The sequence below is a fragment of the Filicampus tigris genome, chromosome 19 (assembly GCF_054856515.1).
Source record: "Filicampus tigris isolate MCC_2025a chromosome 19, RoL_Ftig_1.0, whole genome shotgun sequence".
In the NCBI taxonomy this organism is placed as follows: Eukaryota; Metazoa; Chordata; class Actinopteri; order Syngnathiformes; family Syngnathidae; genus Filicampus; species Filicampus tigris.
Window position 1 is genome coordinate 2,912,668 of NC_141235.1, and position 15,599 is coordinate 2,928,266.

Genomic DNA, 15,599 nt, shown 5'->3' on the forward strand with positions numbered 1-15,599 from the left:
TGCCAGGGTTACAGCCACGCGGCAGCAATGACGACAGGTCGTTATATTTCGGTTTGATCAGCAGGGTAGCGTGCTTACCGTCTACATTTTCACACCAATCGCCATCTGCGCTTAAATATCGGGCAAGAAATGAAAAGAGTTTTCCTGCCAGTGCTCCCAAGTTATTCTACGAGTGCAGAGCCACAAACTTGGACCGGGTATTCCTGCGTGAATTACGGCCATGACGGCATCTTTAGTTTTCCATTTCCTCAATTGAGGGCGTCAAATTGCAACTAAAGACAAAAGTCAGACAAAATGACATGAGGTTCTGGAGCAAATATTAAATAGTATTTATTCCGTCACGTTCGACAGTCATGGTGCAATGGAATGAGTTGTCACGGGAAATACAGTCACAAACGGTTGGTTTCTTACTGAAGAAACATGGAGATTTTCTTTTTTTTTTTCTTTTTGGGACCAAAAACATGCAAGTACAGTACACGCTGTAAATATATCACATTTGTCTTTCAGTCCTCGTTCACATCGTTAGAACCTCCGTAACTGAGTTTCATACAATCTATTTGTATGCTAATAAACGACTCACAAAATGTTGGGGATTTTAGGTGACACCTGAGGACGAACCTAAAATGCGCTGTATCCTTTACCGAACAAAAATTTGACCTTCTCTCAACCTTGAAATGCACTTGTCCAATTGCTTCAGTGCGTTTCGACCGAAACCGAACGTTTTGTGAGTGGTTTATGTGAAACGGCTAATCACAGTGTTTTGCTGAAAATGAAGTGTTAGAATCCCAAATAAACGCACGTAAAAATGCCCTTTAACGCCAAGCGCACTGCAAAAAATTAGACTAGACATGTAGTTTAAAACAACCCCCCCAAAAAAATGCTGATCAGGATTTTTTTTTTTTTTAAGTATGTGCGTGCTTGAGACAGCATGCACTAAGGCATGCATTCCTGAATCCCTCCTCTTAAAATTAAACAGCAACTTGACAGCGCAATTAGGGAAAAAAAAAAAAAAAAAAAAACAGCGCCAGACATGAGGTTTATGTTTCAAAGTCCTCCAGCTCGAGCAGCATGACCTTGGCCGTGTTCTGGAAGAGGGCGGCCCGGTTCTGCTGCTCGCCTTTCTTCACCCAGTGGCCGTAGATGCGGAAGGCGCAGCCGTCGATGAGTTTGCGCACGCCCCGCAGCGAGTAAGGATCCCGGGCCAGAACCTCGCGGGTCAGCGGGCGGGCCCTGCGGTAGCGGGCGTACATCCGGATGCACGCCAGCACCGTCACGATCAACACCTGAGCCCGGGGGAAACCAACATCGGATCACCTTGGGGTGGATTTCGGAAAAAAAGGTACTCCCGTGCTGCACTAAGCTCCGAGTTCTACTGACTACTTTAAGTAATGGTAAAGAAGTACAGAATTTAAAATATGTACAAGTATAAAAGTCCAAAATGAATTTTTACCCAAATGATCTACAAAACCCATTTTCATAACTTGACAAAAAAAAAAGTGCATACTGACTCATTTTACTTCAGTAAAAAAACAAAAATACTGTAATTTTATGCAGTCTGCAATTCCTGTTTTGACAACTTGACAAAAAAATGTGTATAATAATGACTCATTTGACATATGTTAAAGTAAAAAAGGACAGACTCTGAAATGTACTTAAAGCGGAAGTCAAGCCAAACATATTTTTTTTAAGAATATGTTCCCAGCAGGCCCACGAGTAGACAACACGGCATTCTGATGAATTTGCGAATAGAAGTTACGCAGCAAAATGCACTCGTTTTTACCCATCTCTGGGGGCGGCCATTTTGTCTTCTGTCGACTGAAAATGACGTCACAACTGCTCACAACCACCAATCACGGCTCAGATTCAGAAAACAGGTCAGCCGTGATTGGCGGTTGTGAGCAGTTGTGACGTCATTTTCAGTCGACAGAAGACAAAATGGCCGCCCCCAGAGATGGCTAAGAACGAGTGGATTAACACTTATTCCACAAACGCAATAGTTATCAGAATGCCCTGTTTCAACTTGTGGGCTTGCATAGAACATATTCTTGAAAAAAAAAAAAAAATGTTTGCGTTGACTTCTTCTCAGTCCAAAAATAAAAGTTGACTCCCCTCCCCCACTGATGGATTTGTGACCACACTCACCCTGAACGACTTTCTGGGACTGAAGTGTCGCACGTCTTCCTTCTGGTACTGCCTGAAGAAAGGATGCGCCAAGGCCTGCTCGGCCGTCAGACGCGCGGCGGCGTCCACCACCAGCAGCCTGGAGATCTGAACGTCGGCGGCATCCAAACACAAAGGTCAGAGTAAAACCTTTCTCAGGACGACTTTTTGGGGAAATCATGGACCAAAAGACATTTTCAATTCCCGGGTCAAATGTCCAATTCTAATAGCCCCTCCCCCAAAATTGAAATCCAACCTCGTCCGATGTCTTCAATGAATCCATATCGTACGGCATTCCATTTCAGAGGCTCCACTCGACTAAAAAGACATCAGTGCAAACAATCCCGGCTCACCAGATCCTTGACGGTGTCCGAGCGGTCGTCCCACTCGGGCGAGCCGAACTTGTAGCGGCCCTCCATGATCATCCTGAGCATCAGCATCTGCTTGCGGTGCCAGAAGGGCGGCGAGCCGGCCAGTAAGGTGAAGAGGATCACGCCGCACGCCCAGCTGTGGGGACACATGCAGGGTCACGGCACCAACCCAAAAGTTCGGGGCCAACCTCCACGAGTACGCCGCCGCGCAGCCTTTTTCGGACGGATGCCAAAGAAGGTCGAATGTGCGCAAAATGGTTCCTACTTTTAGACGGTCTTGGCCGCCCCCACGCAAGGAGGTCGTAGCCCATGCGACAATGTGCGACTCAATAGTCTTAACATTTTTTAATATGCCAGAAGATGCCGCCAAAGCCCCAGCAAAATAGGAAAATTTGTCAAAGAAGTAAGGAAGTAAAAATATCAGCAATCATGCGGGTGCACACCCCGCTTCTCAATTTCGAATATTGCAGTATCCTTTTCCCGCCATTGGTTTTTCCTTCAGGGATGTGATCAATGAGATGCATCTGGTCTGGACTTACAGATCAACCTCTTTTCCGTAGCCAGGGTGCATTTCGTCCATGGAGCATTTCAGTATTTCGGGAGCCAAATAGCCGGGTGTTCCACAAAGCTCTTAATTCCAACAACAGACAAAAGTGCAATGATTTTCCAAAGCGTGTCGTGCACGACGGGCGGCAACCGGGCGAACACTTCAGATTCCCACTCGAGTACCTCTCAGCTTCTCCCCAGGCTGCAGCTGCACCGAGAAGCCAAAGTCGGACAGTTTAATGTGCCCCTGGTCGTCCAGCAGAATGTTTTCGGGTTTCAGGTCGCGGTGGACGATGTGGCGGGAGTGGAGGTAGCGCACCGCTTCGAGCAGAGCTCGCATTATGCTCCTGCGAAAGCCAGGATGCTGATGTGGGACATTTTCTGACTTTTTGGGACAAAAATGTCAATGGCTCAATCTCACCTTGTTTCTTTCTCGCTCAGTGTAACTTTTTCTGTGAGGTAGTCAAACAGCTCCCCCCGCCGCATGCTGTCAAGGAGAACAAATTGAAGCATTCTGATTACACACATGACATTTTTGGTAGAGGGCAGCAATATTTACACAGGTCATTCTACTCACAGGTCAAAAACCAGGAAGATGAAAGTAGTGGACTCGTAGCAATCAACGAGAGTAACTGGACGAAAGAATAAAGGGCTGTTATCAAACACGTTTCCGTTCCAATGTATGTCACGAGTGCATTTTGGACCTACTGATTGACGAGTGGCCTTTGACCATGTTGAGGACTTGGATCTCCTTGAGCGTGGACGTCCTCACCTCCTCCAGCTGCTGGATGGTCATCTTCTCGGCGGTGATCTCGATGATCTTGACGGCCAGCTCCTGCCCCGTGTGTCTGTGCACGCACCTGCGCACCACGCTGCTCACACCACTGACAAACACATTTTAAAAAATGAAAACGACTGACTACTAGGACTGCTTTATTAGGTAAGATATTGAATATTTCCTGGGCAGTGATACTCTGTGGAGTTCCACAGGGATCTGCACTTATTTTTGTTCCTGAAATGGACTCACCGGCCAATCACCTCTTTGGGGTCATACTTCTGGTAAAACTCCTTTGCACCCACCCAGTCAGGCAGATCATCTCCAAGCACTATGTCTTTTGTCATGCTGACGGGATGGGACTCTTTAGACAACAACAACAACAAAAAAAGGTAGTCAGAGTTCAACTTCAAGGCAACGTCCAATAACAGGAACTGCAGTAAGTACAGGGAAGTGTGTGTGTGTTGGATATACTATAGGTGTGTACGGGGTTTCTTGCTGTTATTCCACACACGCAAGGCAGACATAGTAGAGATGTCTTTCACGAGTCGTTTTTCAAATGTGATATAACTACTCAAGTGCCAATAGTGGCCTCGCATGCCGCAGTTCACTGACCGTGTAAAGCTATTCAGTACTCACCATGTATGCCAGAGAAACGTTAACAACAGCCACCGTGGGAGCGGTCAAAAGGGTGCAGTGTGATGCGACAAAGCTAGTGTGAAGCCATCACTGGACGCGCGTCAGTGGCGATAGTATCCGAAGCGACTCCGCCAAAACAAGACAATATTTGGAAAGTGATGACATTTTGCTCGCATTCCTCGTAACTGATCGATTCGGTTTGGATTTTTTTTTTGCCATCAGTATCGCCCTCATGTGGCCGGAGTGCGCTGCGGTGTTATTTTTTTTTTTTTATAATATATTTTATTCTGTTTAATAGTAGTACTCCAATCACAGCCTAAGTTGAACAAATTGATTTAAAATAGTAAAGATATAATTTATCCTTCGATATTTTTGCTAGCCAGTGACTGTCACAAGCGGAAGTAGTTGTCGGCACTTCCGCTAGCTGTTTCGATGTCTTGAAGCGTTTCATCAATTCGCTCCTGAGAAGGTTTGTCTCGGAAATAGGAGCCAGAAACTGTTTCGCTCGCGAGTTTTAATCTAGAATTGCTCTTATTTGTGCGCGTAAAACGGTGTTCCCGTCGTCCTATCGGAATTCGTTGTGCTTTGGTGGAGTTGGTATTAGCATTAGCCTACCTTGTCGTAGCGAATGGTGCTAACATAAGCTAATCAATGCTCTGTAAAAGATGTACTTTTCGGTTTGGCGAGCCACTCATCACCCAGATTAACAAATCAAGCCTACATTTACTCATTAGTACTATTGTAACACTGTAATCGGGGCGCTTGTTATCCAAACGAGGGTAAAGTCGTTGATAGCTGTCAACACGAATCAATGAGTATGGTTAGCGCCTCATTTTATTTCTCCTTCAAACCGAGTCTAATTGTAACTTAATGTTTGCTTCCACGCAGGGGAAGTCAAGATGTCAGGTGCAGGGGGAGGAAAGCGTCCCTCCGGGGGCGACAGTCCCCCTGGCCCACCTGAGAAGAAAAGCAAAAAGGAGGAGAAGACCACCACCACTCTCATTGAGCCCATTCGCATCGGAGGAGTCTCGTCTACGGTAAGCCCATCCATCCACTTGGCAAATCTCCCTGCACTTGAATTCAGCATGGTCTAGCCTTTCTTATTTTCATGTGCAGGAGGAGATGGACATGAAAGTGATCCAGTTTAAGAATAAGAAGCTGAGTGAGCGCTTGGAGCAGCGGCAGGCCATGGAGGACGAGCTACGAGAGAAAATAGAGAAGCTTGAAAAGAGGCAAGCGACTGATGACACCACCCTGCTGATTGTCAACCGCTACTGGTCTGAGGTACTACGGCACAAAACAATTGTATGGCCTCGATCACTGTAAAGCGACACGATTCAAGAAAACCCTTTTTATTACAGCTGGAAGAAAAAGTCCATATTCTGCGCAAATGTATTGAACCAGAGGCCCCAGTACCATCCACACCAGTTCCCCCACCCGCGCCTCTTCCTGATCCTGTACCCATGGAGACAGACGGTGTCAATATAGCCTCGCCAGCCTCTGGTGTGCCTCCACCTCCACTTCCCGAGGCACAGAATGACAGAAAACAACCGGAGCACGCGCAGCAGGATGAAATAACTAAAGAAGGGCATCAGGAGACTCCTCAGCAGCTTCCACCACCTGATGGATCGGCGCAGTTAACTCCTACAGAGCCCCCGCGGCAATCGGCCGCAGGTTGGCTGCTATTTTCTGCTTTTTCTATATTTCTAGCAAAACCTTTTGTCATCATCTATTCTTGTGCACAGAAGCATTGCCACCGCCGTCTCCCCCCCTGAGCGGCAGCGCCAAGGGTTTCTTGGCCACGCTGGAGCACAGCAGCGAAGAGGAGGTCTCACTGCATCTGCAGGACCGCATGCTGTTCAGCAAGGATGCCATCGCCTGCCTCGTGTGCGTCTTTGACAGGCTGCACAGCTGCATCGACGACATGTGCAAACAGATCCAAGCTGCGGGTAGGGCAAATGTGTGCTGGCGGATGGTCGCAAAATTCTGGCCATTTTCAAAGTTGGAAACTTTCCATGACAAATAAAGGAGACATTTACAAATTTCAGGCAGGTTTTTAATAGGGAACTTTAATATAGGAGGGCAAAGCAAACAAATCCGGATTCAAGATTCAGCACCTTGGTTTAAAAGTAGAGCTGGACAATTAATAGAGTTCAAATGGACATTGAATTGTAGTCGAATGTGATTTTTAAAACTCTTTTAATTTCTGTGGGTCGGTAGGCTTTATTTGTTTTATATACATGTATATTGTCACTGTCCTGTGAAAAACATTTTTTTCACATTAATGAGATCGCGGAAACCCCCTTAACGTAAAAATGAGAAAAATAATTGAGAAGAAAAAATTGTTTTTCCCAGGACAGCGTCGATATATTTATCATGTCTAGCTAAGTTCAGTGCCCTAAGAAGTGCAGTCCACATGTTTACATATCATTTGGTCGAATTTTGTATCGTTTTAGTGAACGTGTGTTGAGTAAACAAACAAATTTCATTGGAGTAGATGAACTGCTCATATAAATTCATGGTTCATTTGCCTTAATTTTGGCCTTGGGATAACCGCTAAGACCAAAGCATTCGTATATATAAAAAATCGGATATTGTGTATGCAGATTAATTTATTCTGTTCATTTAAAAACTACATGGAAAGAGAAGCTTGGGAAAAAAACCAAATTGCAAAAAAATCGACCGTGGTATAAAAGATGTGGATCACCTGTGAGACTGAGCGAGTCATCCATGCCCGTTGTTTGATCGCAGCGTGCGAGGAAGAGAGCCTGGCCAGCGTGGGCGCCGTCAACCGCACTCTGCTGGACGAGAACCGCAGACTGAGAGACCAGGCCACTCTGCTGCAGGGCCGACATCACAAAACGTCCATGGAGGTGAGACGCCCCGGAACACACTCGGCTGCGTACGCGTGTCACAAACAAACAAACTAACAAACAAACATTCACCCCCTCCTGGCAGTACAACGAGTGGGTGGACAAGGTGACCAGCGCGGAGACGAAGGTTTCGGAAATGGAGACCACTGTGGAGGACCTGCAGTGGGACATTGAGAAACTCCGAAATAGGGAACAAAAGCTCAACAAGCACTTGGCAGAGGCCATGGAACAGGTGCGGTTTTGATTATTTTGATTGTGGGAATTTTGAACTCTTTTTGCAGTGCCTTTTTTGACACTTTGGCCATTAGCATATTTGCCATCTTGATTTTTAATATTTGCGTGTTCAAAACTGAGAAACGGCAAGACTGTGTGATTTCTCCCAGACCATGAAGAGAAAGGAAAAAAAAATAGGATACTAAAAAAAACAAAGATGAATTATAGCATTGTAATATCAATATATAAGGTCATTGGTAAAATGTAACAAAAAAAGGCAGGATGGGGGACTATTAATTCTTTCTTTTTCGAAATTGAAATTTTGAAATTGGGTAAATTTAATAAGAGCATTTTTTTCCATTGAACACAATCTATTTTATTTTAAAACAATATACTGTATAGACTATTGGTTACAGAAGTTCAAATAAATAAATGTTAACATTCCTCTTCTGTTTTGATTCTTCTTAAGTGACAGTGTACCATTTTGTTTTTTGGGAAAATGCTCATTAATCAACAAAGCAAAAAGGCACGCGTCTTTGAACAGGTTGCACAACTGCTCACCCCTCCCCGTTCTGCTCAAGGAGGAAGGAAAACACGTTTATAGTTGGCAATTAATTTCAAAGCGGTGGCGTGCTTTGAAGTCCCCTCACCCTTATCGGCCAGTATTACCTCTTATTGAAACCTTGACTTTTTTAAAACCATGTCAAACCGGTAATCGGCCCGTGCCTAGTTTGAATCTTGGCTGAGTGTACAAATTCTCTCCGTGCTTGTGTGTGTGTGTTTTTTTCCCCCCCTCCCATATCCCCAAATTATTAAAATAATAAATCATAAATAACACTACAAATAGTCCACTGGTGTGAACGTGAGTGTAAGTGGTTGTTTGTCCGTATGTGCCCTGCGATGTAGCCACCCTCTCGCGCGCAGCCATGCGGGATGAGCTCCAGCTCACCCGTGGCCCGAATGACGACAAGCACCCCTGAGAGTGCATGTTTTTCTCACCAAAATGTTGTGGGAGCATCATTGGAAAAAATGCATTGCTTTCTTTTTTTTTTTTTTTTTTTTTCTTTTTCAAAAACGCTCGTGACGGGAAGGAATAAATCCAAATAAACAAAACTTAGACCCACTCTTCCTTAACTGGTTTTAATAAACGAGATGCATCCGGGACAGATCAACCGCTTTTCCGTAGCCAGGGTGCTTTTTCGTCCGTGGAGCGCTTGAGTATTTTGGGGGCGTGGCGGAGGGACTCTAAATGGCAAATCCCATTTGCAGTGTACTCTTCATAATTCTTAAATGGTTAATAACTTCTGCTCTATCGTTTGCGGTCCGCAGCTGAAATCTGGCTACAGCAGCACCGGCAGCTCAGGCGGGCTCGCTGGAGGCCAAATTACATTAACCATTCAAAAGGTGAGCGCTTGTCAAAACGACTCCCCGCATTTTGCTTATCTTCCATTCATACATTTATTTATTTATTTTTTTTTTTGTGCTTCCTTCCCAGTTTGAGAGTCTTAACACGGAGCTGGAGCACAACCAGGAGTTGGCCAACAGCCGCATGGCAGAGTTGGAGAAGCTGCAAGCGGAGCTCCAGGAGGCCGTGAGGGAGAGCGAGAAGTTCAAGGTGACAGCGACCGTTCATGGCCGCCCCGCTAAGTTGGCGCTTGAAGCCTTTCGCTGCGTCGGTGCAGGCGCCACGTTTAGCTCGTCTTACTAACAAGCTGCTACAGTTTGCGTGTTCTCATCATACCCGCGAGGCTAGCAATTAAGCTCTGGCGGAACGCGCTGTGCGTTGCATCCCCTGGACCCGGTCCCGGCGTTTCCGCAGGTTCTCACCGCCTTTGTTTTGCTCCCAACTGTGTTGACGGGCAGCCAGGCAAACCACAGCTCAAGTTAGATTTCATTGAACTCAAAAAAAAAAGTAGGCGTGACGAAAGTGGATGTTGAAGCGCACTGTTTGTGACACTCCTCCGGAATTTCATCTTTATAGTTATTTTTGCTTAAAAATAATTTAAAAAATAATAATAATTTCGTTCAATTAAGTTGTATAGTTTCTAGATCGCGTTACTGGTGTAAAATGTTTTGAAATTATATATCCTGGTCTCTTTTTTTTTTTTTTTTGTCACAAAAATTTGGCATTTGAGCAGGGGTGTGTAGACTTTTTAATGCGTCCGTTGTATTTTGTGATTCGGGACTGAAATGATTCCAAAGACAAAGCCTGCGCCTTCACTGCCGCCGCGTCTTCCTTGTTCCAGATGGATTTGCGTAATATCCCGGAGGAGGTCGTGAAGGAGACGGTGGAGTACAAGTGTCTGCAGTCGCAGTTTTCGCTGCTCTACAACGAGTCCCTGGGAGTGAAAACCCAGCTGGACGAGGCTCGGGCCCTCCTGCTCACAGCCAAGAACGCGCACCTCAGACAGATCGAGCACATGGAGGTGCGCTTCAAACAAAGTCACTTTTCTCGGCGGTTGACATTTATTCAGACGGCGCCCCAAACGTCGCTTCTTTGCCCCTCAGAGTGACGAGCTGTCCCTGCAGAAGAAGCTGCGCACCGAAGTCATCCAGCTGGAGGACACGCTGGCCCAAGTGCGCAAAGAATACGAGATGTTGCGCATCGAGTTTGAGCAGAATCTTGCCGCCAACGAGCAAGCGGGTACCAAATACGCAATCGTAACTTTACATGATCAAGTCCTGTATTTTTTATTTTTTTTCCCCCCTTCATTTCTTTATCTTAAATTGAGTTAATCGTCTCATTCAGTGCCAGCCCCTCAGACCCTCCTTTACCCAACCACATGTAAAAAAAAAAAAAAAAAAAAAAAAGCATAATGATGGCTGGATCCTTAAAAGAAAAGAAAAAAACGTCCTTGGCATCGAATGAGTTTTAAAAGGTATTTTGTCTTGTATTTGTCACCAATATTTGCCATTGAATCTGCGTGCCACCCTCCCCAGGACCAATCAACAGAGAGATGCGACACTTAATCAGCAGCCTTCAGAACCACAACCTGCAGCTGAAAGGCGACGTGCAGCGCTTCAAGAGGAAGCTGCGCGAAACCCAGATCGAAATCAACAAGGTAGACGATTCACCTACGCGCCGCCCGCTTTTCAAACGCTGCGCCCCTGCCGAGCGAAAGACGGCGACGACGGAGCCTCTCGACTCATTTTTGTTTTGGCGGCAAGCTCCGCTGCCTGAACAGCGACGCGGGCGCCCTCGTCCTGGAGGAGTCGAGCGGCGACGCCATCGACGTGAAGAAAGAGGACGACGAGGACCAAGAGGAGGAGGAGGAGAGGAGGAAGGAGCTGGAGAGGCAGCGAGCCCGCGAGAGGGAGCGGGAGGCCGAGCGCGAGCGGGAGCGGGAGCGCGAGCGCGAGAGGCAGCGCAGCGACGAGCTCAAGAGGAAAGACTCGGACACCTTGAAGATGCTCCGGGTCGAGCTCAAGTACGTCCCCGCCCCCGCCGCCGCCGCCGTCTGGAGTCCAATGGCGCCGTGTCACGTCTTCTGGCTTTGTCACTCTCCAGGAAAGCGCAGGAGTCCCAGAAGGAGATGAAGCTCCTGTTGGACATGTACAAATCGGCTCCAAAGGAGCAGAGGGACAAAGTGCAGCTCATGGCAGCCGAACGCAAATCCAAAGCAGAGGTCTGTTTTTTTAATATTTTTTAAGGGTGACTCGTTGCAATGCAAGTAGGGCAGGGCGATATTGCCGCAAAAGAAAATGTCAAGAATTTTTCGACACCAAAAATCGGATTTCAGATTGGAATTTTTTCTCACATTTGCTTATTAACGACACACGTGTCAATGATATTTTGAAACAGGCTTTTCTTTTTGTTTAAAAGTTTTTTCTTTTCTCCTGAATTTCGAAAACAATTTAGAATTTTTTTTTTTGCGTAATTCCAACAGGTATTTTTGGCGCACTGCTCATCACCAAAAGAAAACCCGCAAAGTCACGCATGGTGGTAGCAGCATCTTGCTATGTGTGAGGCCGTCTTTCTTGCGCCGGAACTCGAGGCCCGAGTCCAGGTGGAGGGAATTCTATATAGAATCGTTCCATATAGCAGTTAGCGTTAGCACCAAACCTTCAAGCTTCTGCTGGAAAGAAAAAAAGACGTCAGCAAAAGCCTACCTGAACAGCTGAATTGAATTTTAAGCTTAAATTTGATTGGTTATTTCTAAACGTTGCAAAAGAGTGAAGATTAGATTTTTTTTTTTTCTTCTATTGAGTCGTACAGATTGTAGGTCGAATAATTTTGACGAGGAAAACCTCATTCGACTTATGCGGACTTTTTTTGTGTCCCACAACGCACGTGCCGTGGCCGCGCAGGTGGACGAGTTGCGGATACGAGTGCGGGAGCTGGAGGAGCGCGAGAGGAAGGAGAGCAAGAAACTGGCCGACGAAGACGCCCTCAGGAAGATCCGAGTGGCCGAAGAGACCATCGAGCACCTGCAGAAGAAGCTGGGCGCCACCAAGCAGGTATTCGCCGCACGCGCGGTAAACATGATGCAAGAGTGAAGGGAGGAGCCCGAGAATGACCTCGACGCCTCCGAATTTGGGGGGGGGGGGGGGCTAGAAAAACAGCCAAATCTTTTTGGGTGTGCCTCTCTGGCGCAACTTTGTCCAAGTCTCTCAGGTCGGGGAAGGACGCGCCACATGTGCAAGGCTGTCGTGAGATGTGCACTCGCCAAAAACAAGATTTCTCCAAGGTCGAGTGTCGCTTCGGCAATGTCGTCATCGTTTAAACTTGAGCCACCAGCACGTTGGACACACCCACATTAGCTCATGTCCTACTTTTGAGCTTAAAACGTTTTGCACCTTTTGACCTGAGAAGGCTTGAATTTTTTACTGCAGGACTGAGGACCCCCCCCCCCCCCCCCGGTCCCCCCTGCTAAAGTCCTCCGAGGGCCATACATACTCAATTCCTCCCTCCCCGAAATATGATGCAATGATAAAACAAGTGTTGTTTATTCTATATTGTGAGTATTTGGTGAGTTCAGTATTTTGCGGGCTTTTTTTTTTTTATAACTTCCGCTGCGGTTTTCTCTGTTTTTCGCATTGCTCTGACGATTGTTCTTGTGGGCCACTGGTTCTCCTTTAGCGCCGTCGTTTTCTTAAGCAGCTCATAAATTGTCCTTTTGAAAAAGTGCAGACCTGCACACCGTTAAAACAAATATTAAACTCACTAGTCCTCCCGACCTTAATTTTGGGCTAATTCAAATTCCGACATCAGATAAATCCTGCGTGCGTGCTGCGTTTCTAGCTCTCGAATATTCACAGAATCGGATTATCCCCTTGATTAATTGCGCAATCAATTTTTTTTTTTTTAATGCGTGTGTGTGGCTTTAAAAGGCGGGGCCTGGCCCGGTGAGTGACGTGGGAGTCGGGGCATGAGAGCGTCATTAAATTCCCACGGCAGAATTTCGGGGTGCACATGGTCGTCATGCTGAATTCCGTCTCCCAGGAGCTAAAATGTTTCAGAAGCGCTGCTTGAAATGGTCCGGCGCAGATTTGATGAGCTCGACGAGAGACGCCAGCCGGCGGCACCTTCCGCTCGGGAGGTCCGGTCCAGCTAACGCGGTCCAGACCGACACTGACTCCTCCCAGCGCCTCAGGCGCAGCAACTCGGCGTGTTTTACATTTGTTGAGCGTAATTCCGCTTTGCTCGAGACAAAAAAAGATGGACCGGAGAAGCTGCTTGAATTATCTTGACAGGCTTGCGAAGGAAATCCAAACGCAGCGTTTGTGGGTTTTGGTCTGAGGGCGCGGAAATGAAGCCCCTCCTCCTTGCGTCGAGTCCCGCGCGACTTTGATGGCCCCGGTCGGAAGCGGGCGGCGTCGCGGCGGGTGGCCACCGCTTATTGTTTGTGCCGCGGCAGGAGGAGGAAGCGCTGCTGAGCGAGATGGACGTGACGGGCCAGGCCTTCGAGGACATGCAGGAGCAGAACAGCCGGCTGTTGCAGCAACTGCGCGAGAAGGACGACGCCAACTTCAAGCTGATGAGCGAGCGCATCAAATCCAACCAGATCTACAAGCTGCTCAAGGAGGAGAAGGAGGAGCTGGCCGACCAGGTCCTCAGCTTCAAGACGCAGGTGGGCGGCCGACCTCGGCGACGGCTGGCGAACTCCTCCGACGCGGCGGTTGCACGTGCCCGAAGCACGTTTTGACGACGGCGTTCGTCGTCATCATCATGTATTCAATCCGCACGAAAAAAAAAAAAAAAAAAAAGTTACAAATGCCCCGTCGATGTCGCATGGCGGCAAACGCTCCGTGAAGCTCCTCAACACACGTCAACATGGCTCCAAACGGTAGCCAAAGCAGCACTTTTAGAGCTTTGGCACCAGTAGAAAAGTAAAGTAAAAAAATTCCAAATCTACCACCGGGTAAATTTCACTGTAGTTGCTCGAAAGATGAATCGTGGCCTCAGTTCGAATGTACAATTGGTGCGACCCCCTTTTTTTTTTTTTTTTTTTTTCTTCTTCTCCCTCCCCCCGTGTGCCAGGTGGATGCTCAGCTGCTGGTGGTGCAAAAGCTGGAGGAAAAAGAGGGCGTTCTTCAAAGCACGCTGGCCACCCTGGAGAAGGAGCTGTCGCTCAGGACTCAAGCGCTGGAACTCAACAAGAGGAAGGTGAGGCCCGCTTGCGGCTCGCCGCTCGCAAGCGTTTGCTGCGGCCCACGCGGAGCAACCTGCTTGCACCCGAGCTCCTCACCATGCTCGTACGAAGCGCGGCTTCAAACGCCGATCCCGAGTCCTGTGGCGTTTTGGTGTTATGGTATTATGAGGGGCTCCCTGGAAAAATGTCTCCCTCGGACACAGAATGTTTGAAAAGTCCTCAGAATGCATTTGCGAAAGACTGTTTAGAGTGACGTTGTTTTCTTTTTTCCCTGCCGCAGGCGGTGGAGGCGGCACAGCTGGCGGAGGACCAAAAGGTGCAGCTGGAGCACACGCAGGCCAAGCTGAAGGAGATCCAGGTCGCCGTCGCCGAGAACCGCACGGCCCGCGAGCGCGAGAGCAGCAACCTCAAGCGAGCGCAGGTAGCCTCGCCTCAACTCTCTTGCTTTTCTTTTTTTTTTTTTTTTCCTTTTTAAAAGTCTTAAATCTGCCTTCCCTAAGTCCTCAGAGACCCGACTACTGTCAAAAAGCTAACTGGCAATAAAGATAAGCACATAAAAGCGGTTTTTTTTTTTTTTTTTTCTTTCTTCAAATCATGAATGCACCCCAAACCTCAATACTGCGAGGCAGACGAGCTAAGCACTAAAAACGCCCTGCTGCCCCACCCAGTTAATTTTTTTTGATTTTTTTAATTGTGTCCGCGTGCAGGCCGATGTGTTCAAATGAAACAAGTCTTGCTTTCCCTCATGCGCGGCGTCCCAGGAGGATCTGTCCAGGCTGAGGCGCAAGCTGGAGAAACAGAAGAAGGTGGAGGTGTACTCCGATGCCGACGAGATCCTGCAGGAGGAAATCAACCAGTACAAGGTGCGAGAAATTTGACCACCGCGATGGTCAGGTGGGATTGGTGAGAAAGAGAAGAAAAAAAACCAAAAAACTCCGCAGTAACATCTGCAGCACATTCGTCACGCTAAAAAAATCTGCAAAGGTGTCATTTTTCCCCCTCCTGATATCAGGTGTGCCGTTTTTTTTTTTTTTTTTTTTGTGTGTGTGTCCAGGCGAAGCTGCGCTGCCCGTGCTGCAACACGCGCGACAAAGACACGGTGCTCACCAAGTGCTTCCACGTCTTCTGCTACGAATGCCTGAAGATGCGCTACGACACGCGCCAGCGCAAGTGCCCCAAGTGCAACTGTGCCTTCGGGGCCAACGACTTTCACCGCATCTACATTACCTAAAAAAGAAAAAAAAATTAATAAAAAAAAAGAAAGGCACGGACGAGCGAGCGCGTTGCCGTCTTCTGTCTCCTTTGGACGTCTCGTGAAAAGGCTTCGTTGCCACCTGGGGACAAACGTGACCAAACGGGTAGTGACTGATTTTTTTTTTTTTTTGTTTTGTTTTTTTTGTTTGTAGTTGAATAAACCGCTGTGACTCGA

General features: G+C 47.4%; 2 protein-coding genes across 4 annotated transcripts; one reads left to right on the plus strand and one right to left on the minus strand.

Moving 5' to 3' along the window:
* Window positions 1–300: 300 nt before the first annotated feature.
* On the minus strand, window positions 301–4,706 carry phkg2 (phosphorylase kinase, gamma 2 (testis)). The gene is made up of 10 exons (XM_086016437.1): window positions 4,492–4,706; window positions 4,105–4,216; window positions 3,786–3,961; window positions 3,655–3,709; window positions 3,499–3,564; window positions 3,261–3,424; window positions 3,071–3,161; window positions 2,514–2,667; window positions 2,143–2,268; window positions 301–1,283 (listed from the first exon to the last, which is right to left on the minus strand). Exons 2-10 carry the CDS (start codon window positions 4,197–4,199, stop codon window positions 1,038–1,040), a joined length of 1,173 nt encoding a protein of 390 aa, XP_085872563.1. The 5' UTR covers window positions 4,200–4,216; window positions 4,492–4,706; the 3' UTR covers window positions 301–1,037.
* rnf40 (ring finger protein 40) lies at window positions 4,161–15,599 on the plus strand. Of its 3 annotated transcripts, none has more exons than XM_086016434.1 (20): window positions 4,161–4,291; window positions 5,380–5,528; window positions 5,608–5,775; window positions 5,853–6,165; window positions 6,237–6,440; window positions 7,243–7,364; window positions 7,450–7,596; window positions 8,907–8,981; window positions 9,073–9,192; window positions 9,824–10,003; window positions 10,086–10,221; window positions 10,518–10,639; window positions 10,746–11,005; window positions 11,086–11,203; window positions 11,886–12,035; window positions 13,436–13,648; window positions 14,059–14,184; window positions 14,451–14,591; window positions 14,932–15,033; window positions 15,225–15,599. In XM_086016434.1, exons 2-20 carry the CDS (start codon window positions 5,391–5,393, stop codon window positions 15,399–15,401), a joined length of 3,012 nt encoding a protein of 1,003 aa, XP_085872560.1. In that variant the 5' UTR covers window positions 4,161–4,291; window positions 5,380–5,390; the 3' UTR covers window positions 15,402–15,599. The 3 variants fall into 3 exon arrangements, with proteins under 3 accessions (XP_085872560.1, XP_085872559.1, XP_085872558.1); XM_086016433.1 differs by lacking the exon at window positions 4,161–4,291 and adding an exon at window positions 4,814–4,960; XM_086016432.1 differs by lacking the exon at window positions 4,161–4,291 and adding an exon at window positions 4,977–5,306.

What these genes read in the sequence shown, in the direction of transcription:
- phkg2 (XM_086016437.1), bottom strand. Translation starts at nt 4,199, where the DNA reads ATGACAAAAGACATAGTGCTTGGAGATGATCTGCCTGACTGGGTGGGT. An exon ending in GCCTGGGGAGAAGCTGAGAG is followed by an intron (nt 3,162 to 3,260) that starts GTACTCGAGTGG and finishes GTTGGAATTAAG; the next exon opens with AGCTTTGTGGAACACCCGGC. An exon ending in GTCCCAGAAAGTCGTTCAGG is followed by an intron (nt 1,284 to 2,142) that starts GTGAGTGTGGTC and finishes CCCCGGGCTCAG; the next exon opens with GTGTTGATCGTGACGGTGCT.
- rnf40 (XM_086016432.1), top strand. An exon ending in CAAACAGATCCAAGCTGCGG is followed by an intron (nt 6,441 to 7,242) that starts GTAGGGCAAATG and finishes GTTTGATCGCAG; the next exon opens with CGTGCGAGGAAGAGAGCCTG. An exon ending in TGCCGCCAACGAGCAAGCGG is followed by an intron (nt 10,222 to 10,517) that starts GTACCAAATACG and finishes CACCCTCCCCAG; the next exon opens with GACCAATCAACAGAGAGATG.